This window comes from Crocuta crocuta, unplaced genomic scaffold (genome assembly GCF_008692635.1).
Source record: "Crocuta crocuta isolate KB4526 unplaced genomic scaffold, BGI_CrCroc_1.0 scaffold6, whole genome shotgun sequence".
In the NCBI taxonomy this organism is placed as follows: Eukaryota; Metazoa; Chordata; class Mammalia; order Carnivora; family Hyaenidae; genus Crocuta; species Crocuta crocuta.
The window spans coordinates 10,960,811-10,985,719 of NW_027531917.1; the positions used below are offsets into that span (position 1 = coordinate 10,960,811).

The 24,909-nt window shown below is 34.9% G+C and overlaps 1 protein-coding gene across 5 annotated transcripts in view; it reads left to right on the forward strand.

Annotated features, from left to right (window-relative positions):
* Positions 1–24,909, forward strand: part of VGLL3 (vestigial like family member 3) — a 149,830-nt gene that overhangs the window by 10,485 nt on the left and 114,436 nt on the right. The window contains exon 1 of one of the 5 annotated variants that reach the window (XM_077774875.1): positions 24,724–24,750. The exons of the other annotated variants lie outside the window; for them this stretch is intronic. Within the exon in view, the coding sequence (XP_077631001.1) occupies positions 24,739–24,750 (12 nt within the window). The 5' untranslated portion in view covers positions 24,724–24,738. Of the gene's footprint in view, positions 1–24,723; positions 24,751–24,909 lie in introns of those variants that run through there. 5 annotated transcript variants of the gene reach the window in all.

Below are 24,909 nucleotides of genomic sequence, written 5' to 3' on the forward strand. Positions count from 1 at the left end.
TTAAAATTTAGTCTTCCCCATCATCAAAATTGATTGCAAATATTCATTGTTAATGCTGATTTAGAATGGAGTTTTACGTATTTCATCCTTGAAAATGATTTTTCAACCATAGAGATACTGCCAAATACTGATATCAACCTACTAGCATATGATTTTAATTGCATATATGTATCCCTTAAATGGAAGTTAGAATTCTATCAAATTCTTCTCTTGATAATTGTCTTTGATTATGTCACTGCAATGCAAAGTAATCATTCCCAATCAAAAGTTTAGGCAGCAGCTTCTCAATTGTGAAGTTAGATGGATTTTGAAATAAGAAATTTTTCTTTGTGTTTTCATTAAGATAAGAAACATACTACTGAAGCTACAGTTTGATCTGGGAAAACATACCTACTTAAATATTTGTGGGAACGAAAATCTTGTTTTAATTTTTGATAAAGGAATAAATGAATAGAACAACTTGACATTGCTAATGATTCATGTAACATTAGTTAACTGAATGACATAGTTTAAGTTCCACATATAAGCAGTTTTACCTTGTAACTGTGGGTTGAATTCATTAAGAAAGTTTTTTTAAGTCTGCAGCAAAAGCTAATTTCCAAAGCTAGTCAGTAATCATTAATATTGTCCAGGGCCAACTTTCCTCATTGAGAAAAAGATCCCAATCTCATCTTTAAGGTGAAAAATTACAAAAAAAAAAATCATTACCAATGTTAACCCATCAATAATCTATTTCTGACAAAACAAATTACAGAACTACCCACCAGAATAAATGAAATTTACAGTGATGCTCCTGGTTAATAATGTGGTAGATTCAGATATTGTGTGGAAAGTACTTGCTGATAAATAATAAGTAAATATAGATTTAAACACACTATATTTTTACAAGCTTTGTGAATTTCTCCAAATTTGCCTTTTTCTGTTCCACTTCAGTTTATTTTTTCCAGCATCAGTTGAAATACATTTTAGCAGATTCTACTTCAGATTGTACTGAATTGGCATTTCTCAACTTCTTTAAAAATATTGTCACTTACAGTTATTCCAAGCAGATTGTTCAGAGAGAATGGTTCTTTAGTCACTTCAGACTCTTTATTAACTTCTCATATAAATAACCAAAAATTATTAGTAACATTTGCTGATTCATACAAAAACATTGGAAATCATTTACCTTATTCTTTAGTTCATTATTGATGCTGCTCTCAACTCTCAAGCAACTGTTCTTATAGGAAGGATAATTGATTTATAATGGAAGTGTGTAATAGCCATACATTGCTCTGTGGCAGTGTAAAAACATGAGGCAGGCTAGGTTTGGCCCATTTTCCATCGAATGTGAACATTTGTACCACATGATGATTCTGAGGGATGTCCAGTTCTTGACATAAGAGTGGGTCCTTGATAAATGGTTATTAATTAAAAGTATATATATATATACACACACACACACGTTTATACATTCATACTATGTATACACATACAAAGCTTTATATATATTTATATGTTAATGCATGTTACCGTTTTTTTCTGTATTTGAGTTCCAGTAAAATAGATACAAATGCAAATATAAATTATAATACCTCTCTTCTTGGGATAGGATTATGTGCTGGAGATTATGTTCACACCAGCTAACTAGAGTCACTTGTTCAAATTACTGACATTTTTGAGCCAAAAATACATTTTACTAGAAAGGTACCATGCTGAATTTCATCTCTAATTATCATACCACAGTTTTCAGTTTTCTATATCCTCAAGATTATCTATAGCTATTGTATCTTTATGGTGGAAATACTATGTGAAGATGTGCAAGTATGAATTTTTTCCTGAGCCTGTATTCAGTGACTATACATTATACATATGAAATCTGGCTGTGATGGGTATTTACACACAATGATAGGCAAATCCTACAAACCAGGACTTGATTTATAGTTCTGTTGATTGTCTAGACTTAAAAAATTAATGGAGTAATGGCTAATAATCCAGATTAAATGTAAATGTGTGTTGGGTCTGTAGTTGTTACATTGTCAATAACACACACATGCACAAATGATATTTTAAAACTATTATCCAAATCAGCACAGAAGTTGCTCAAGTCATATAGTGAAGTTTAATTTTCTCTTTCTCATTAAAGTGCTTGAAAAATATCAGTGATCATTCCCAACTAACCACTCATCCCTGAGGCTGCCTGCTTACCAGGCTGCTCCTAGCTTGGTGGCCCACAGCATTTGAAGTCTCCAGGTAAGGAGTTAGGAGGGCAGGCAGGGGGAACCACAAGGGAGGAGACTTCCCAGAGCTGGCCTCGAGTCTTTGTCAGTCTATATAGAGCAATGTCATCCATAAATGCCAGTGTAACAGAAAGTGACAATGAAGAATTGAATCCCTTGGAGAGTTGAGAGGAGCATGTAGTAGGGTTGGTGAGGGTCATGGGGCTTCCTGCACTCAGTCCTGAGCCCCTGGAGAAAAATTTCTCCTTTTCTTCTAAGGAATGGCTGCCATCTCTGTCACTCCCTGTCCTGATACAGGTTAAATATGATGCCCAGGTCCAAATCCTACTTTTGATCCTGAGGGTGTGCCACACAGGCCTGATGGAGCTCTGGAGCAGCTGGGTGAGGATCAGAGCCAGGAAGGGGCCCACTATAGGTCCCTGGCTCACCCATGCTCCTCAGTTTCAGATAGAGAAGGTTAATGGCTCACACAGGCTCTCTTGGATAAGTGAAAAGCAGGAAAACCTCTCTGGCTAATAATTTGTGATAATATATAGAGAACTTTAAAAATACATGTGCACTTGATCCATTATTTTCTAGGATCTTTCAAAATAAGTTATATGAAATTCTGATAATAGACAAAACTCATCACAGTATTATTTAAAGAAGAAAAAGATGAAAACAATTTAAATAATCTACAATAAAAGAAACAGTTAAATCAATTACAGTATGTTCATTTTATGGGACATAAGTTGTCCATGGAAAGGTTGATTAATCTTACCATCAGTGAAAAGGGAAGAGATAAAACTATGTAAAATAAAACAAAACAAAAAACTCCACATATAGTAATCCCTAAAATTTTGAAAAACAAGCTTGTAATAGGTTAAGTTATATGTTACAAGAGTATCACAGATTTTTAAAAAAATGAAACTTAATAGAAAAATGGTCACAAAACATGAATAGAGAATTCTCAGAAAAAAATTCAATATATGTAAGAAAAAAGCACCTCTTTAGAAAACGTTAAATTAGGTACTTGTTTGTGTTGGTCAGATTGTTAACACTAAAAAGTCCCTTATATCAATGCTAAGAGCACTAATAGCACTCACAAACAGTGTGTACATTATTAAAAACCATTCTGGAGGACAAGTTGTTAAATTTATTCATGAAACATTTAGTCTTTATTATCTGTCAGGCACTGAAGAGGGTTCTTTATAGGGGTTGGGGTCAGGTCAGAAGAGTATTACCATTAACTTCCTAAAGAAATATGTGCATTTAGGGTTTTTCTACGTGGGGAGAATTGACACCCCTGCTCCATTGACTTGGGCTACACAACTTGCTTTGACTAGTGGAGTATGGGTAGACTTGAGAGTATGCTAGTTCACCTGGAGGCTTTAAGAAGCCTTGTTTGGGTCATCCCCCATGAGAAGATGCCCATGTAGTGCCTTTATCCTGGGCCTTTGAATAAGAAACTGATCTGCCTGAATGGAGCAGACTTAGACTTCAGACTGTAACCTAAAGTTATAAATCATTTATTTTAACACTTATAATTACATAAAACTTTCATTTACATCAGTGTATAATCACTTAATTAATGGCAATAAAAGTAAGAGAAAAAAATCAAAATGATTTTAGAAGAAAAGAAAGTATCTTACTATGGTTCTGGATCTCTTAAATAAGCATATTGGAAGGTAGAATCAACCCAAAGGTTGAAAACTGTTTTTAGATTGAATGGAGAGAAAATGGAATTCAGTGCTAGGTGTAGAAACATTTGTTGTCAGTGGAGAATGCTCTGGGACATGGAAGTTTCTTTAAGGAGGTGATTTCTGGGGAGGTTTGTTCTTGGTTTCTAGAAGAGGAGGCAGGCCTGCAATTCTCTTTTTAGGAATTTCCCTTTGGGCTCCTTCTGTAATAAATGGCTTCTGATGGTGGGTTGAGGTGGAAGATGAGACTGTCCATTCACATGAGAAGTTTAAATGAAAGGAAGATCCTTAGTATCTTCCATGCAAGAGCATCAAGACAATCTCCTTCTTTGTCTTGTGGAGGAGCTGCTGTATCTCTTTCACTTGGGGTCCTGACCCCATGTTGGTGGCATCTGGTTCCTACTAGCCACAGGACCCTGGATCACTGCTCCATAGAGCATCATGTACCTCCTTCCTCAGGAAGGACCTGTTCATACAGAGAATTCCCTGGTGGTCTTCTAGGAACTCTGCCAAATGTCTCATTTAGAAGGTAAGAGACATAAAGATACTTTTTAAAATGTTCACATTGAATTCCAACCTCAACAAAGTTTTGACTAAAGTTTTCACTTTTTTTTTTTCTTCAGGTCATCAAAGTTACTCTCAAACAACATTCCCCACCTATTATCATGAGCTTTTCTCTCATGGGAAATTCTCTGACATTGATAATTGCCAATGACTATTTGCAATTCTTCTGAAAGATTTTGGCTTCTATTTTATATGTGTCCAACTCTTTACATGCATGGCTGATCTTTTCAATTGCTGTGGAAAGATTCTCCCTTTTTTTGGTGTGTGTTAAATTTACTATAAATTGAATATTTCATGAAAATATATTTCTTTTTTTTGATGCAGTTCAGGGAGGACATAAGGTATCTGCTAGAGCTTTTGCTTTTTATTTTCTTAGATTGGAGATTTTTAATATGATATTTAAGTGCATTGATTATTTTACCTTCTTTAGCTAATTAAGTGTACATTTGGTTTCTTTTTTTTTTTTTCAACACTTTTTAAGGAAGTGATTCATTTCCTGTAGCTTGTATCACAATTACCACAAACTTAGTGGCTTAAACAACACTAATTTATTATCTTACGGTATGAAATTCAGAAGTCCAAAATCAGTTTCATTGAGCTAAGATTAGATGTCAGCAGGCTGTGTTTCCTCTAGAAGCCTTAAGGAAGAGTCCTTTATCTGCCATCTTCTGGAGGCTCCTTATATTCCTTGGTTCATGGACACATCACTTTGAGCTCTGCTTCCATCATATCATTTACTTTTCTGACTCTGATCCTCCTGCCTCTTTCTTTAAAAGACCTTTGTGATTGCACTGGGCCCACCCAAAAAATCCAGGACACTTTTCATTTTAAAATCCTTCACTTAGTCAAAATCTATCAAGTCCCTTTTGCCATGTAAGTTTCTGGGGATTAAAATGTAGACACCTTTGGGGCCCCATTATTCAACCTACCACATCAATCCATTTCTTCTATACTTCTACTAAGATGTCTCCAGTTTCTGATACATTTGTTTTATGGACTTCCTAGCTCCTGCAGTTCATGTTGACTTCTTTAAGACCAGGATTGTTCAGCTTTAGCGAATGATCCTCTTGTAATTTGTTATACTTCTTTGACTTGCAAATGTATCCCATACCACTTTAGCGTTTTATATTATTGCATTTCATTTAACGTTCACCCATTCTTCTTTTCCATCATTCTACCTGTGAAAGCAGTTTATGCTTTCTTCAAGATTAGAGTTTTCATTCAAAGCATTTTTTAATGCTTTCTGAAGTTTTATTTTGTTTTTTCTGATGTAAACTGAAGGCCATTTTAATTGCAGGTACTTGAAATTCTAAGTGTCTTGCACCATTTACCATTTAAAGACTGAATTTTTCTTGTTACATTTGCCATCAGTCCAATTTTTTCTAAATATTTTGATAATTCTTTAGTTTTTTTACCCCTAAGTTTCTTAAGCCCAAATAAAGAATTGAAGATTCTAGGTTCTTATTTATGGCCTCCAGCTTTTGTATTTCTATTAAATTGTTCTCAAGTCTGGCTTCCATTAAGCTTAATTTGATGCCTAGGAATTACTCTTTATGATACTAAGCATCTAAAAAATGTGCTCAATTTTCATTGGAAGAACAGAAACTCCAATGACCAGGTCTTTGTCTCTAATTGTATATAGTAGGGTTCTAATGATTGAGAAATTCTAATATAACTAAAAATTCTGCTCTCCCTATAGTAACCTGTAGAGATTTGGGTATGGTCTGAGGTCCCTTGTCAGCAGTGTCTCTGCCTGCCTCAGGCTTTCAAGGATGAGAGTGATATAGAACTTCACAACCATCAGTTGACTTACCATGGCCCTAGAGGCCAAGTTAAGCCACATCATGTTGTCAAGCCAGAGAATTCTGTCAGCCTTTTGCCTGGAACCACACAACTGCCTGATAACCAAGGCCAAATTTAGTGTGGTTGGGGAACAAGGGGCAAGTACACTAGAATATAATCTCCCAACTATCCTAACATGTAACATGGCGACAAACATACACAGGCATAGTATCACATGATCCCAGGGGATATAAATTAGACCTAAAGGCCAGTGATAATGCTCAAAGGCTCCCATCATTCCAGCCCTGTCTAGTTCCCTAAGTACCTTGGGAAATACATGTCCTGTCTCACCTGTAAGCCATTCAAGGGCAATGATTGTATGCTCCATTGTTTGTGAAGCACAGTTTGGGAAGATTTGCAGGTTGCCAGTTTTGGCCAATACTTCATCTTCTCTTAAATGAACTTTTCATTCTGGGTCCCATGGTCCATCTAAGATTGTCAGATTTAGCAATTAAAAATACAAAGTGCTCAGTTAAATTTGAATTTCATAAGCAATACATAATATTTTAATATATTTTCCATGCAATAGTTGTGACATACTAATGATAAAAAAAATATTTGTTGTTTATCTGCAATTCACGATTTAACAGGACATTCCTGTATTTATCTGGCAAGTGTTTTTTCTTGGAAGTATTGTTCTGCCTACAGTGGTATCATAAAACTCACTGCTCTCAGTGCCTCTCCTTGTTTTCTGTTTGGCTAGCCTTGAATGTGTTTTGGGGGGAAGGTTATGAAGGGCTCAGCAAAGGATTTCAGCCAGCAATGTGCTGGAGCCATATCCTACTAGCTGTTTAGAGCTGATTGTAAGCATCTTTGCCCACTCAGTGCTCAGCAATGTCTCATTCATAGCTTGAAACAAGTTGGCATTTACATGAAAGAAATAGCAAAACAGTAGGAATGAAAGTTGTGTTTAACCTCTGAATCCTCAGTCTCCTGGATGGTTGGTTGTTTTAACTTATACATAATTGATTATGATCAATGCTCTTTAACCATAAACTTTGTTTATCCATATCTTAGGATATGGAAAAATCCCTGAAGTCATTTTTCTCTCCTTTAGAGTATGGTGAACAAGAAATACCATTGCCACCAGAGGTCACTCTTAACCTCCTGAATCCAAAAACACCCAGCCTACGAAAGGAATCCTGTGGTGCACAGAATTAGGAAAGACGTTTTCTGTACCATAAAATATATTACCTAAAAGTCACTCCACATTTTAACTTATCACTATGGAGTTTCCATGGTTAAAGCACCAGTATTATGGATATTATGATTTAGTATCACTTTCCCATTGGTTGTCAAACACAAAATGTTTTGTTTGAGGCTCCTCCTTTCAGTGGTATCAAAAGAAATAAAGGATATTAAGAGAGGAAAGAAACTGTTTTTCATTAGGGTTTAGTTTTATATAAACCATCTTGGACATACTGTGAGTTTATAGAACTAAGGAGAAGGCTTCTGTAGAGCTAAAACACCTTGAAGGCCACTTGATCAGTGAAAGGTAATGATTCATAGCATTTGACTTAAAACATAGCACTGCTTAAAACATAGCTCCATTCGGCATATATTTTCTTAAATATTATTTAATAAAACCAAAAGATTTTATAGGGCATTGTCTGTAAGTTGTGTGAAATGAATAAAATATTGCCATTTTCTGAGATGAGAATCTAATGGAGGAATTCTATATATATTCTATTTCCAAATAGTAAACAGTTTAGTAGAGATTTCAACAATAGCTACAAGAATTCAGAAACAGAGAAGTCATTGTAGCTTGTCTCTTTTCTTTTAAATTTTTTGGCCGACTTATGGCTTAGATATCTTCTTGGTGTAAACAAGAGGCTAACATCCTATTGGGGGAAAGTATTAAAAAGTAAAGAAGTAAATAAACTGTAAGATAACTCCAAACAGTTCCAAGCACTATGAAGAAACAAACCCAGGGTAATGAAATAGGGAGTGACTGGGGTACAATTGCCACAGTCAGATAAGGCCTTCCTGGGAGGACACCCTTGGGTCCTGAAAGAGGAGTTCTGTGAAGTTATAAGGGAAGAATAAATCTAGGCAAAAGAGTAGGAATTTAAAAAGCCCTATGATGAGTACTCAGGAATTCTTACAGAGCTACGAATTAATGGAGTTAATGAAGTGGTTAAACTCAGATTTGTTGATAGGCATATTTGAAGAAATGCCCTTGCATATGTAATGGATGGACCAATTTAATGAACCTCTCTGAAATCTGAACTGGCTAGGTTACTTTGTTACTAGGTGTGGTCCATCTCCTGCAGGCTCTGGGAAGAGCACACAAACTTGTCACAGAGAAGACGGGTAAAAAATAAAAAACAACTGTGTAGAGTGGCTTGTTCCAAAGCATGCTGACCATCAGATCTCACCTGGGAAGAGTAGCTCGTCCTCATCAAACATGGAGAGCTTCAAAACTGTGACCATGTGCCTACCAACTCAATGAATGAGTTCAATGTGCTGAAATTGATTGACACCAAATTAAAAGTGGCCTTTGTCCAATATTGAACATGATGAAAGATTTTTTTTTAAATTTTGAAATCATTGTGAGTGTGATTATGTAAACCTGCAAAACTAATAAAGGGATTTAAAAAAATGTTTATTTTTGAGAGAGAGAGAGAAAGCACGAGTTGGGTAGCGGGTAGAGAGAGGGGGAAATGGAGGATCTGAAGCAGGCTTCATGATAACAGCAGAAAGGCCAATGATTTTGAACTCACAAACCATGATTTAATGAACTGAGCCAGAGTTGGATGCTTAACTGAGTGAGCCACCCAGGTGCCTCTGATAAGGGGATTTTTTAAGGCATTTAAAAAGATGAACTTAAACTTAGCAATCATGTGAAAGTAGCCTTTAAAAATTTTTTTAAGGCTACATAAAAATGAATTGTTTACTAGATTCCAGAAGCTGAAGGGGATTTTTAATTTTATTTTTTAATAATTTATTGTCAAGTTGGTCGCCATATAACACCCAGTGCTCATCCCCAGAAATGCCCACCTCCAGGCCCATCACCCCCCTTTCCATCTCTCCCACCCCCATCATCCCTCAGTTTGTTCTCAGCATTCAAGAGTCTCTCATGGTTTGCCTCCCTCCCAGCTATTTTTCCCTTTCTTCTCCCCCATGGTCCTCTGTTAAGTTCCTTCTAATCCACCTATATGTTAAAACATATGGTATGTGTCTTTCTCTGCCTGATTTATTTCGCTCAGCGTAACACCCTCAAGTTCCATCCATATTGCTACACATGGCCAGATTTCATTCTTTCTTATTGCCATGTAGTATTCCATGGTATAGATAAACCACATCTTCTTGATCCATTCATCAGTTGATGGACACTTAGGCTCTTTCCATGTTTTGGCTATTGTTGAGAGTGCTGCTATGAATATTGGTGTCCATGTGCCCCTATGCACCAGCACTCCTGTATCCCTTGGGTAAATTCCTGGCAGTGCTATTGCTGGGTCATAGGGGAGTTCTATTATTAATTTTTTGAGGAACCTTCACACTGTTTTCCAGAGGGGCTGCGCCAACAGTGTAGGAGGGTGCCCGTTTCTCCACATCCTCGCCAGCATCTAGAGTCTCCTGATTTGTTCATTTTAGCCACTCTGACCAGCGCAAGGTGGTATCTCAGTGTGGTTTTGATTTGTATTTCCCTGATGAGGAGGGATGCTGAGCATCATTTCATGTGTCTGATGGCCATCTGGGTGTCCTCTTTGGGGAAGTGTCTGTTCATACCTTCTGCCCATTTCTTTACTGGATTATTTGTTTTTCAAGTGTGAAGTTTGGTGAGTTCCTTATAGATTTTGGATACTAGCCTTTTATCTGATATGTCATTTGCAACTATCTTTTCCCATTCCGTCAGTTGCCTATTAGTTTTATGGATTGTTTCCTTTGCCATGCAGAAGGTTTTTATCTTGATGAGGTCCCAGTAGTTTATTTTTGATCTTGATTCCCTTGCCTTTGNAAATTGCTGCAGTTGAGGTCAAGGAGGTTGTTTCCTGCTTTCTCCTCTAGGATTTTGATAGTTTTCTGTCTCACATTCAGGTCCTTTATCGATTTGAGTTTATTTTTGTGTATGGTATGAGAAAATGATCAAGTGGGATTCATTCCTGAATTACAAGGCTGGCTCAATATTCTCAAATAAATCAATGTGATACATCACATTAACAAAAGAAAAGATAAAAACCATATGATCCTGTCCATAGATGTAGAAAAAGCATTTGACAAAATACAGCATCCTTTCTTAATAAAGACCCTTGAGAAAGTCGGGATACAAAGAACTTACTTAAGCATCATAAAAGCCATCTATGAGAAGCCCTCAGCTAACATCATCCTCAATGGGGAAAAACTGAGAGCTTTCCCCCTGAGATCAGGAACACAGTGGACACAGATGTCCACTCTCACCACTGTTGTTTAGCATAGTACTGGAAGTCGTAGCATCAGCAATCAGATAACAAAAGGAAATAAAAGGCATTGGAATTGGCAAAGAAGAAGTCAAACTTTCACTTTTCACAGACAACATGATACTCTATATAGAAAACCCGACAGACTCCACCAGAAGCCTATTAGAACTAATCCATGAATTCAGCAAAGTTGCAGGGTACAAAATCAATGTACAGAAATCGGTTGCATTTTTATACACCAATAATGAAGCAACAGAAAGAGAAATCAAGGAACTGATCCCATTCAAAATTGCACAAAAAACATAAAATAGCTAGGAGTAAACCTAACCATAGATATAAGAGACCTGTATGATGAAAACTATAGAAAACTTATAAAGGAAATTGAAGAAGACACAAAGAAATGGAAAAATATTCCATGCTAATGGATCAGAAGAATAAATATAGTTAGAATGTCATTACTACCGAAAGCAATCTATACATTCAATGCAATCCCAATCAAAATTGCACCAGCATTCTTCTCAAAACCAGAACAAACTATCCTAAAATTTGTATGGAACCACAAAAGACCCCAAATAGCCAAAGTAATATTGAAGAAGAAAACCAAAACAGGAGGCATCACAATCCCAGACTTTAGCGTCTACTACAAAGCTGTAATCATCAAGACAGTATGGTATAGGCACAAAAACAGACACATAGACCAATGGAATAGAATAGAGATCTCAGAATTGAACCCACAAATGTATGGGCAAGTAATCCTTGACAAAGCAGGAAAGAGTATCCAATGGAAAAAAGACAGCCTTTTTAACAGATGGTGCTGGGAGAACTGGACAGCAGCATGCAGAAAAATGAAGGGGATCTTTTTAAAAAGAGGATGCAGTATAATTTGTTTTTTGCTTACATCAGGTTTCATGAATACCACCTTCTGGAAACACACTTAGCTCTTCTACTTCCATGCTGTATGCATGTGAATGTCACTCATTGCTTCTCTTTGGCTGCTAGAATGTGGGTATGAAAGACATAGGCTGCACTGAGCGTGCACACCTCAGAGGCAGAGATCAGGGACCATTGTAGGGTTTGAGAATCTCTTCTATTGTGGATGTGTGGGAGTAAACTTGACTGATAACTCATCTGTTTCATTCATTCATTCATTCATTCATTCATTCTTTTATTCAGTTTTAGAAACAGGTTGACATGGGCTCAAGTTTTCTTTTTGTCATATGTATACTATATTATTCTGTGTACTATTCAGGTTTCTAAAATTTGTCAATATCAAAAGGAAATGAAAATACTACATATATTATATAGTGGTTTAATGAAGTTATGTAAAAATACATGTGAAATACTTAATGTGGCTGGACAGTGCTCTCAGTAAGTGATAAGAAGCTCTTGCTGTCATTTCTATTATTCATTTACTAATTAAAAAACTAGTTATTACCTACATTTATTATGTAACTAATACACAATTATCTAACTGTGTTAGATTTTGAGAATAAGGACAACAAATAATAGTTATGTGTCAAATATATATGTGTCTAAGATATTGTCTTATTATGGATGTATTATATATATGATTACAAATTAGATGCTATGTAGAACTGTGGGTGAGAAATCGATACAATAATATCTGTCAAGAGGAAACCAAGGCCCAGAGAGAGTAATGAATTTCCCAGATGGTACAGCTCACAACAAAGCCAGAGTAACGGCAGCTCTGCCCAACTCATCCCTGTTCTCTTAACAAACATCGCCAAATTGCTTATCTCTTTGGTACAATAAAGGATGGTTAGTTCCTCATGAAATGACTGTTGGTATATTAAAAGAGGCTTAAAGAGTAGTGTCTTTTAAGATGGCTTTGGAAAGAAAGGTATAATGCATGTGTTTATTAGATATGGGGAAGGAGAGAAGATAGGGAAGTTAGAACATTCTTTCCATCAGAAGTAGAACATAAAAAGCCTAGCTCCAATAGTAGCAATAACAGACAATTTTTAAAAAATATTTATTTATTCATTTTGAGAGAGGCGAAGACAGAGAGTCCCAAGCAGGCTCCATACTCAGCAAGGAGCCCCACAGTGGGCTCAATCCCATGACCTTGAAATCATGACCTGAGCCGAAATCAAGCTGGATGCTCAATCGACTGCGCCACTCAGGTGCCCCAACAGACAATATTTTTTAATATCAGATAATTTTATATTAAAATCCTTTTAAGTAAAGAATAGCAGATGGGGTGCTTGGGTGACTTAGTTAGTTAAGCATCCAACTCTTGGTTTTGTCTCAGTTCATGATCTCACCGTCTTGTGAGCTCAAGCCCCACATTGGGCTCTGTAATGACATTATGGAGCTTGTTTAGGATCCTCTCTCTCTTTTTCTCTTTCTGCCCCTCCTGCTCTCTCTCTCTCTCAAAATAAATTAATTAATTAAAAAAATAAAGAAAAGCAGAAAATTGTTAACTTTTTAAAGTTAGCTATAAAGTTAGCCCCTATACTGTTAAGAACCTTATGGAAAGCACACAGTAAATTCTCATAACAAAAGACAAACTCCTCTTTTTTAGAAGGAAAGAGTAGAGAAAGAGAAGAAAGAGATTTTTAAAATTAGAATTCACTTAATGCTTTGGTTAATAAAGACAAAAATAGAGCTCATATTTTGTCCATTCTTAATGCATGCATTTTGTGTTGATTAGGCTTGCAAAATAGGGGATTTCTCCCTGGTAGGTCAGTGTAACACGTTACTGAATACTGAAAAATTGTGGGGACAAAGGTGTTGCTGCTCCTAGTGAAAGGCATCAAATGGTTGTTTAAATAATAAGTGCATACAATTATGGTACTGAAGCAAAAACAATGTAAAATATTTTGCATCAGAAATAATTTCAATAATTCTGTAACCTCTAAATCTATACTTGATTCCTACACAGCTGGAAATCCATGGCCAGCTACTTTGATGCTTCCTCTTATTATTTCCCCTTTGATTTTCCTGGGAACATCTTGAAAATACCAAGTCTGGCCTGCAGCCACCCTCTGTCTCTCTCCTTTTGATGATAAATATTACCAGAGTATATCGAGATATCCCCACGACTATACCTACTAGTATTCCTTGTTCTCTAATCACAGCCAAGTTTTCACTGTTGTCAGTAATTCCCATATATCTCTGCTTAATCCTAACCTATTTTCCAAATTACTTTTTTGCAGATTTGCCCATTAAACTCAAGCTCCTTATTTCTCTTCTTCCCAGTTCTACTCCGATGTTACTGGTCTTACCCCTTTGTTTTATTTACCAAACACTTTTCAGAGTATGTTTCATCATCAGCCGCTTCCTCTGTAATGAATATAATTTTGTTTCCATATATTTCCTAGCAAGTGGAGGGCTGAATAAAATAGAAACTAGATCTAGATGTTAGTTGCAGTTACACCCATTCTGGACCTAAATTACCTCATGGATACAACGGCAATAGTAAAAATGCACCACACAGTTTTGTCGTGCAATCAGATACAGTATGTAAAGGATATAGCATATGCTTGATAGAAACAAAGTACAAAATAAATATTGAATTCTCTTTTTTCTCTGACTTATTAATACATGTTTTGCCTCTCTCACTAGCCTACCCATTTCTTTTGTATCTCCCTTGGGGGTTTCAATGTTCTGTTGATAGCTTCCTCTTCATTGTTTCCTACAACTTACTCATGACCAAAACTTTAAGCCTCAAATAGATTTGTCCCAATTATATATTTTTGATTTATAAAATTTTGGATTTGTGAGTAGCCTTATTGATCACCTGACTGAACTTTATTATCACAACAGAGAACAAAGTCTCAGATTAAGTTACTTCTCTAGAAACACAGGAATTAATGGTGATAGAATCTCTGTCTCCTGACTTTATGACAATTTACTGCCAGTTCTTTCTTCAAAGCTTCAATGTTTCATTTTTAGTCACCTGGTCATCTTATAAGAATCTTGTATTATTCACAGTTAGCAAAATGTTTCACACTACCATCTCATTATCCTACATTTGCCCTTGAACACACTTAAGCTCAGTAAATTTAAACTTTCTTGGGTTGCATACTAGTGATAGAGCAAGAGCTCCAATACTTCATTTGTAAGAAATCTGGCTCAAGAACCCAGGTTCATAATTACTGTGCATTATGCATGGATTTGTCACTGTTCTCGATGCTGAGAAAGTAATTTCTGAATACCACTCTGTCCAGCTGTAAATTAAAAATCTTATACCAAAATCACATGTAAATTTATTATTAAAATATTTTAGGAGGCATAGGATTACAATCCATTGTCCTTCCTACATACTCACATATACCTTTTTTCCCCTGTTTCTATTAAGAATCATTTTATGTGGGATGACTGTCTGGCTCAGTTGGAAAAGCACATGACTCTTGATTTTGGGGTCATGAGTTTGAGCCCCAAACTGGATGTAGAGATTGCTAAAAAAATGCATAAACTTAAAAAGAAAGGAATCATTTTATGTAATATAATCATGTCATTTTATTTTAAGTCAAAGGGACCAAGTTATCTTTTTTTTTTCCTTTTGTCAAGATTCTTTTGCATGCAATGTAAACAGTGAAGTGCTATGTGGCAAATTTTCTCAGGGATGATTTAACTACCTCATTCCCAGATGCTCTCATGTAGCACTCAGATATATCTTAATGTGAAGCAGTAACAAAGATATCTCTACACAGGCTATTATAGGCTGGTGCTAATAAAACATAGCTAACCATGGGGAGTACATTGGGATGTTTTATGACTAGGAGGTGATTATGTGAATTATAAGTTGGAGAACCTGGTGACATTGTGATAGATTAACCAACTTCAATAAAAAATTCTTTCATATAAATATATACACTGGGAATGTAACATTCATTAGCATCATGTTCTCCAAATACACCTGCTGTTATATTCAGGATGGAAGCATAGAGTCATTTGCTTTCAAAACATCTTTATTCTCCACAAACTGAAGGTTTGTGTACTATATTTTCCAACATCTACATTTCAGTAAACATGGTAAAATATTATGTAACTTCTGATTATTTTCTCAAGTAGATTATGATGCAATATGTATAATATATAAATAGTAGAATTGTGGTGTTAATAGAATGCACTTCTATATATTAGTAACATATTTATATGCAACTTATTAAAATTACCTAATTTATTATTAACTATTATTAACTTATATATTTAATATATAATTTCTCTGGTTTATTATTATATATTAATCTATGAACTCATGAAATATATAAAGTAATTAAAATAATAACATTCACATTAGGAAAACTATTCAAACATGTATTATGGGGATATGCTAAGTAATGGTGTCTAGGTTCAAATATTAATTATATAAACACATACTGTACCATGGCCAATGAAGCATATGTGATATTGAACTGCATTAATAAATGCATCACAAAGTTTAAATAAGGCAGACAGTAGTCCTACTACATATGAACCTAGTTCATATCTGAAACCTCATTTGAAAAGAAATATTTGCAAATTTTAATGATTCTGGGAGAGAGCAATGAGAATATAGGACATTTGCCCTTAATAAGGTTAAGGAAAAAGTAATGCTGTGAGCAGTGAGGAGGCAGAGTTTGATCGTTTGAGTGAGCTTCAGAGATATGGAAGATGTAACTGAAAGAGAAATTAACCTCATTCATATAGCACTGGAAAACATTTGAAGATCATGGGAGTTTAGGGGTTATTTTAAGGAGTCAGATTGTAACTCATTCAAAGAAGGAACATTCTGACAATTAATGATGCCTAAAAATAGGCTAGATCACCATGAGATACTTTTTTGTTGTTGACTCTTTTTGTCAACCATTGTTGACAGAGTTTATACAATATGGATTGAGACCAAGGTGCACTGGATCCAAGTATAATAGAGTTTAATAAGGTACCCGAATATGTTGTAATCCCAATAGGACACATTTAAAGGTAAAGAAATGATAATAATAAATAGGTTGAGATAGCAGTCTCAAACAGTGACTATACCGGACAAGCTGTTAGTCTAAGACAAATCAATGATTCCATGATTCCACAATGATTCCATGAATCTTGAAATACATAATCTTGATGATGATGATGATGATGATGATGATGATAGAAATCACTTAAAAACCGTTTCCTAGAGGCTAGGAGATGTTTTAAGTTATTTACATATGAGGTTGGAAAGACTATTTTCTACATTTTGCTGAGAAGGATAACTGAAATCCAATTTTCTGGACCTATTTAAAATCTTACAGCTGGGAAGAGAAGAAACTAGCTAGTAAGAGGTAAAACCAGGATTTGAAACTGGACAATATATTTCTAGAGCTCATGGACTTAAGTACTATACTACCTCAGTAGATATATTTTTTAAGCTTTATTCTGAAGTAATCACAAATTTATAGGCATTTATGAAAATAGTACAGAGAGGTTTTATATTCTCCTCCCGCAATTTTCTCCAATGGCTACATCTTGTATAAGTAGAGTATATCAAATCCAGAAAATTGACACTGCTACAGTATATATGTATAGTTTTATATGATATTGTCACATTTGTAGATTTATGTAACCATCACTGCAATCAAGATGCAGATGTAGTCAGTCATCACCACTGAGATCTTTCTTTGTTACACCTTTATATCCACACCTACCCTTTTTCCCTTCAACATTTCTACCACCTGGAAACTACTAGCTTGTTCTCCATTTTTGCAATTTTGTCATTTTGTGAATGTTTTATAAATGGAATCATATAGTAGGTGACCTTTTGTAATTGGCATTTTCACTCAGTGTAATGTTGAATAAATATGTTTAATGGGAAAATTTAAACATGCCAACTGTACAATTTCTGTGGACAAATTTCGATTTGATTTTATAATAAATGACTTAAGTTTTCATAAATAACATGCAATGTAGAAGACATATGAGAATTGATAACCTTTTTTGGGATAAATATTTGAAGAACATTGGATGAAAATATAAACATTTAAACTAGGTTAATTGCTTAAGAACTGGCATTTTGTTTAGACTTGTTATTATTTTCTAATGATTGTTTATTTTGTATAATGTCTTAAATGATCTGTTTTGTTGCCTATAAACAGAGAAACAACTTTATGTACTGATGGGAAAGAATAAAAGCAATCAACATTGAAATTTACTTTAAATTACATTCCCAGACATAGGGAAATATTAAAAAGGAATTAAGAATTTTTCTCCATTAGAGTTTTAGTTAGAACCACTTCATTAAATGACAGCTTCAAAGTAAATAGGCAGGCAATTATGTATCTCTACTAATCACACTGGCTGGTAAAATTATTTCCTTGCTTTGTTATTTCCAGTTAGCTCCACAAATGTTATCTATAAGATAATGCTTCTGATTGAAGAAAACAAGGAAGGCAAATAAGCAAACTAATTGCCAATAACATTTACATCTAAAACATTCTATTACAAAATAGCTTAAAAACTCAACAGCTAACAGGATGAACACTGGTTTCATTTTATTTTTATTTCATTTATGTTTGGTAAAAGGAAATGCTAATGCACTTAATGCTTTCATGCACATGTATGTGAAAATCAATCAACCCACCTTTGGAAAGGCAGTTGAATGGACTGGAATGTGAGTGTTGTGTTGTAAAATGGAAGAATGGAATTTGTGCTCAAGACATGTTTGGACAACAGAATAGACCAAAACAAACAAACAAGTGAAGAAACACAAATTAACATTTCAGTTGAACATTTCATCTACATTCTGTAAATGAAAATTTAGACTTTTTTCTCCACACAGAAGGTGGTAAATATACGTGCATATGAATCATACAGATAACATCAGCAAAAGCAAAAATTTTAAGTATTTTTCAGACTTCAGAGTTGGCAGTTCCTTTGTCATGCTCACAGACATCAAATTTGCTTAGTTTTGTCTTTAAAAATAGAATTAGGCTACTTTACCTTATACCTAAAACACGTTTATAAATGCATTGTGGGGTAACATAAAAACTAAGCCAATGAGTGGCCAATGTAAAGACAATATTTTCATGCTCATATTCAGTATAACAAAAAGTCAACCAACTAACAAACAAAAAACAAAGAATGCACTCCCCATTCACAATTGAACTCACTTTCACCGTTGTAAATGCATTTCTTTAGTTTATACTTCACTTATTAAAATCTGTCCAGGTAAAGGAAAATGTTTTTCCCTTGGATTGTACTAAATATTAATGCAGCTTTTCACATTACCTTGTTAATAAATAAAAATCATTCCCTCATAGACAGTCCTAGATTATACAGTTAAATCATATGTATTCACTCATTTGTTAGTCAATGGATATTCATTAAGACCTTATCAAAAGTAGGTATTGGGAACATAAAAATAAATATTTTATTTGCCCTTCAGAATATAGCCAAGAGGCATACACATGAAAAATTAACTCTAAATGATAAATGCTAGAAATACATTTCTTTTGATTTTATCAAGCCAGAGTAAAGTTATTATAGAGTGATAAAGAATTACAGAAACCGTATTATGGTCCCCTATTAGAATCAAAGTGGCCATCCAGCTAATTAAATCCAAATGCCTTATTTGACAGGTGGAGAGACAGAAGTTCAAGAAGTTACTATACATAATTAGAGTATATCTTGACTAGATGCCAAAATTTAAAGTATCCTGACAGCTAAGGTGCCTGGGTTGCTCAGTCGGTTGTGTCTGACTTCAGCTCATCTGACTATGATCCCAGGTCATAATCTCACAATCCACGAGTTTGAGCCCTGCATCGGGCTCTGTATTAACAACTCAGAGCCTGCAGCCTGCTTCAGATTCTGTGTCTCCCTTTTTCTCTGTACCTCCCTTGCTCACACTGTCTCTCTCTCTCTCTCAAAAATAAATAAACATTAAAAAAAATTTTTTTTAAAGTAATCTGAGTGCTGACTTGACAAGGTTGTTGCAAGGAATAAGTGAAGTATAATATAAAACGTCTTTGGTATATGGTAAGGCATCAACAAACATCTGAGAAGAAGTTTGTTGTAGTGGACATGAATGTGGAATAAACCGTATTTGGGTTAATATCCATTTCTTCTTAATGTGGCACCTAATCTATCATTACTTGGTCTCATGTTAATCTTTAAAATAGGAACACTCGTTTCAATAACTCATGATAATTTAACTGTGTGAAATTTTAACAATATTTCATTTGATAAATTGATCATATCATTATTCACTTAATGCTGATAGATTTTTAAAGAGAAGATTTCCTGTTTGGGAGGAAGATAAAACTTGATTAATATATTGAATTTGAAGATGCTATTTTTAGTAATAAAACTAAGAGAGCATTAACTTGTACAGTGTGCTTAAATATGATGATTTTGTGGGGTCCCTGTGTGGTACAGTTATTTCAGTATCCAACTCTTGATCTTGGCTCAGGTCAGGATCTCATTGTTTGTGAGTTTGGGCCCCACATTGGGCTCTGCACTGATGATGTGAAGCCTGCTTTACATTCTCTCTCTCCTTCTCTCTGCCCCTCCTCAGCTTGTGTTCTCTCTCAAAATAAATAAATAAATTTAAAAAATTTAAAAATATGATTAATGTTTTGAACTTCTGTTATCTTAGTTGAATTGACCAGAGAGGAGCCAACGATGCATGAATGGAAGACCAATGTTGGCATTACTGAAAATCTTAAGAGAAAGATAATTGTTGAACTTGCTGATATTTTGCTGTGATGTGGCCATCTTCTCTAATTCTAAACTCTTAGTATGATGTATGATATATGAGAGATTTTTTGTTTTGTTTTAATGGAAATTAAATAAGTATTTTAGCTTTATATTTCAGTTAGAGTGGAATGGTTGAGAGATACATAGATGGAATTAGGACTCTATCTCCAGAGAAAATAAGCATTTTGAAAACTTACTGACATCTTATAAAGGAAAGTGAACCTCCACAGAGCATGTAGTTAGGGGTTCAAGTCAAGTCATGTGTCAGTAAGATTACATATGTGGTTAGTAGTACAGACATAGCCTGATACATGGACAGGAAGAAGGGAAATCCAGGCAGCAGAGATGAGAAGATAAAACATACTCACCAAAAAGAGTGCCAATTTTATTTCAGTTAAAACACTGTTATATTTTTTGGTGAAAGCATTCCTTTCCTGGTAATTAGGTGCATTAAGATACCAGCATCTAAAGTTCTGAGGACAAGGAAAAATTATTTGAGTGCTTTGTTAGAGGCCGTAGTGAAAGGAACCATCTCCACTTTCTTCCCCTCCATGGTTCCCAGTCCATTTATTCTGGCTTTGCAAGAAGCAGCTCCATTTATTATTTACGTGATCAAAATAATGTTCAAGGCTGATTTTGCTTTTCCCCCTCCTGGTAATCATCAATTTGTTGTCTACAGTTAAGAAAAGTAAGAGTGTGTTACTTGGTTTACCTCTCTCTTTCTCTTTTTTTTTTCCATTTTACTTGTTTGTTTTGTTTTTTAAATTCCACATATGAGGGAAATCATATGGTATTTGTCTTTCTCTGACTGACTTATTTCTCTTAGCATAATATTCTCTAACTCCATCCATGTCATAGTAAAGGACAATATTTCATTCTTTTCTAAGGCTGAGTAATATTCCATTGTGTGTGTATGTATACATATGCAGTAAAACCTTGGAGTGAGAATAACTTTTTCTGCAAGTATTCCATAAGACGAGTAAACATTTCTAATAAATTTTAACTTGATAAATGAGTAATGTCTTGCAATATGAGTACTATGTGACACTAAATGTCTCATGATCACAATTGAGCCAATGGTTCTTCTGTCTCTCTCTCTTTCTCTTGCTGTGGGATTGTGGTGATCATCTCCCATGCTTGTATACTTAGTCTCAGGTTGTGGTGTTTGGCACAAATTAGTGATTTTTCAAAATATTGCAAGGTGCCCACAACTGGCACTAGTTTATTTTTTGTCACTTCAAAGCACCTATGGACAGTCCTTTACTTTTCCATACAAGGTGAAGCTTAGGAATGTTTTGCTTCATTCTAGGTCAGGCTGCCTGCGATAGAGACCCTTTCCTCTGCTGCCTTATTGCCAGTTACATTAAATACAGTATGTGATAAGAGTTTATTAATATTATACTATAGTTAACATCTGTGTGAGCATATACAATGGCTCCCATGCAGAAAAAGGTTGACAAGGAAGGTGGTAAGAAGATGATTATGGAGGAAGTTAAAAAGGAAATAATCTAGAAGTATGAATGAGGTATGCAAGTGGCCAATGTTGCAAGACTTTATAAGTCTACGTCTGCATCTCATCTGCTCAGGAGGAGGAGAAAAAGGTGGAGGAATCCCTCACTTCAAATGAGATTAGGGAGATGTATAAGATGTGGGAAACAGTGCAAAATTTTGTAGAAAAGCACCACCTGTCATCTGTGCTGAAAGCTCACAGCCTGGAGCCTGCTCGAGATTCTGTGTATCCCCCTCTGTCTGCCCCTCCCTCACTCATTCTCTCTCTCAAAACTAAAATAAACATTAAAAATAAAAGACTGTAGCAGTGCGAGCGATGAAAATGTTTAATAACAATGCAATTTCACATTTCCATGAAATCCTCAAAAGGAGGCAAAAGCAAGTGGAATTGGATAGGTTCTTTGTTAAAGTTGCACGAAAGGAAAATGATTCCATTGAGTCAATGGATAGCAGTAATTCCATTAGTGATAGTGACAGTTGTCCTACACAATAACGCTCCTCTCTCTTATCTCCCTCACAGCAGCCACGAAGGTTTTGAAAGGTAAGTGCCCATTAATTTTTTTATTTTTCTCTATATTTTGTATTTTCTGTACTATTTTGTATTATATTACAGTACTGTAATCATTTTTCTATGAATATTTTTGGGTTGTGGAACAAATCATCTGAGTTTCCGTTATTTCTTATGGGGAAATTTACTATGATATACAAGTGCTTTGGATTACAAACATATTTCTAGAATTAATTATGCTCACAAACCAAGTTTTACTGTATATACATGTATATTTTCCATCTCTTCTTTTTAAAAATATTTTTCAAATTTACATTTAAATTCCAGTTCATTAACCTGTAGTATAATGTTGGTTCCAGGTATAGAATTTAGTGATTCATCACTTATGTACAACACACAGTGCTCATCACAGTGAGTGTTCTCCTTAATACCCATCACCCATTTAACCCATCCCCTTACCCCATTTCCTTTCAATATCCCTGTTTGTTCTCTATAATTTAGAGTCTGGTTTCTGGTTAGCCCCTATGTTCATCTGTTGTTTCTTAAATTTTACGTATGAATGAAATTATTATACTACCTCTTCTTTATCTGTTCATCAGTCAGTAAACATTTGGGCTGTTTCCATAATTTGGCTATTTTACATAATGCTGCTATAAATATTGGGGTGTATGTATCCCTTTGAATTAGTATTTTTATGTTTTTTTGGGTAAATATCTAGTAGTGCAATTGCTGGATCATAGAGTAAATCTATTTTTAACTTTTTGTGGAACTTCTATATGGGTTTCCAGAGTGGCTGCACCAGTTTGCATTCCCACCACCAGTGCAAGAGGGTTCCTTTTTTCCCATATCCTCGCCAGCACTTGTTTCTTGCATTTTTTGATTTTAGCCATTCTGAGAGGAATGAGGTGACATCTCATTGTAGTTTTGATTTCTATTTCCCTGATGAGGAGTAATGTTGGGCATTTTTTCATGTGTCTGTTGGCCATCTGGATATCTTTGGAGAAATGTCTGTTCATGTCTTCTGCCCATTTTAAAATTGGATTTTTTTTTTAATGTTGAGTATGAGAAGTTCTTCATGTATTTTGGATACGAATCCTTTATCAGATATGTCCTTTGTAAATATCAGTAAGTTGCCTTTTCATGTTTTTGATTGTTTCCTTTGCTGTGCAGAAGCTTTTTATTTTGATGAAGTCCCAATGGTTTATTTTTGCTTTCATTCCCCTTGCCTCAGGAGACGTGTAGAAAGAAGCTGCACTGGTCCATGTCAAAGAAGTTACTGCATGTGTTCTCTTCTAGGATTTTTATGGTACCAGGTCTCACATTTAAGTCTTTAATCCATTTTGAATTTCTTTTTATTTTTGGTGTAAGGAAGTGGTCCAGCTTCATTCTTTTGCATGTTGCCATCCATATTTCCCAACACCATTTATTGAAGAGACTGTCTTTTTCCTATTGGATACCCTTTCCTGTTTTGTCGAAGATTAATTAACCATATAGTTGTGGGTTCAGTTCTGGGTTTTATACTCTGTTGCATTGACCTGTGTTTTTTGTGCCAATACCATACTGTCTTAGTCACAACAGCTGTGTAATATAACTTGATGTCCGGAATTGTGATGCCTTCAGCATTTTTTTTTTCTTTTTCAAAGTTGCTTTGGCTATTCAGAGTCTTTTGTGGTTCCATATTAATTTTAGGATTGTTTGTTCTAGCTGTGTGAAAAATGTTGGTGGTATTTTGATAAAGATTGCATTAAATGTGTAGATTGTTTGGGATAGTATTTTAACAATATTTGTTCTTCCAATCTGTGAGCATGGAGTGTTTTTTTTCATTTCTTCAGAAATGTGTCCTCTTCAATTTCTTTCATTACTGTAGTTTTCAGTTCAGGTCTTTTACCTCTTTGGTTAGGTTTATTCCTAGGTATCTTGTTATTTTTTGTGTAATTGTAAATGGGATTGACTAATTTCTCTTTGTGCTGCTTCATTATGGGTATGTAGAAATGCAACATATTTTTATATGTTGATTTTTGATCCTGAGACTTTACTGAATTTTTTTTTTATCAGTTCTAGCAATTTTTTTGGTGGAGTATTTTGGGTTTTCTATATAGAGTATCATGTCATCTGCAAATAGTGAAAGCTTTACTTCTTTGCTGATTTGGATATCTTTTGTTTCTTTTTGTTCTCTGATTGCTGTGGCTAGGACTTCCAGTATTATGTTAAATAACAGTGGACATATAAACTACTAAAACTGAAATGGGAAGAAATAGAAAACCTGAACAGACCAATAACTAGCAAAGACATGAAATCAGTAATCAAAAAACTCCCAACAAGTAAAAGTCTGGGGCCAGATGACTTCACAGGTAAATTCTACCAAACATTTACAGAAGAGTTAATATCTATTGTTTTAAAAGTATTAAAAAAATAGAAAAGGAAGGAAAACTTTCAAATGAGACCGGCATTACGATGATACCAAAACTGGATAGTCTCCATTAAAAAAGAAATGATATCCATGATGAACA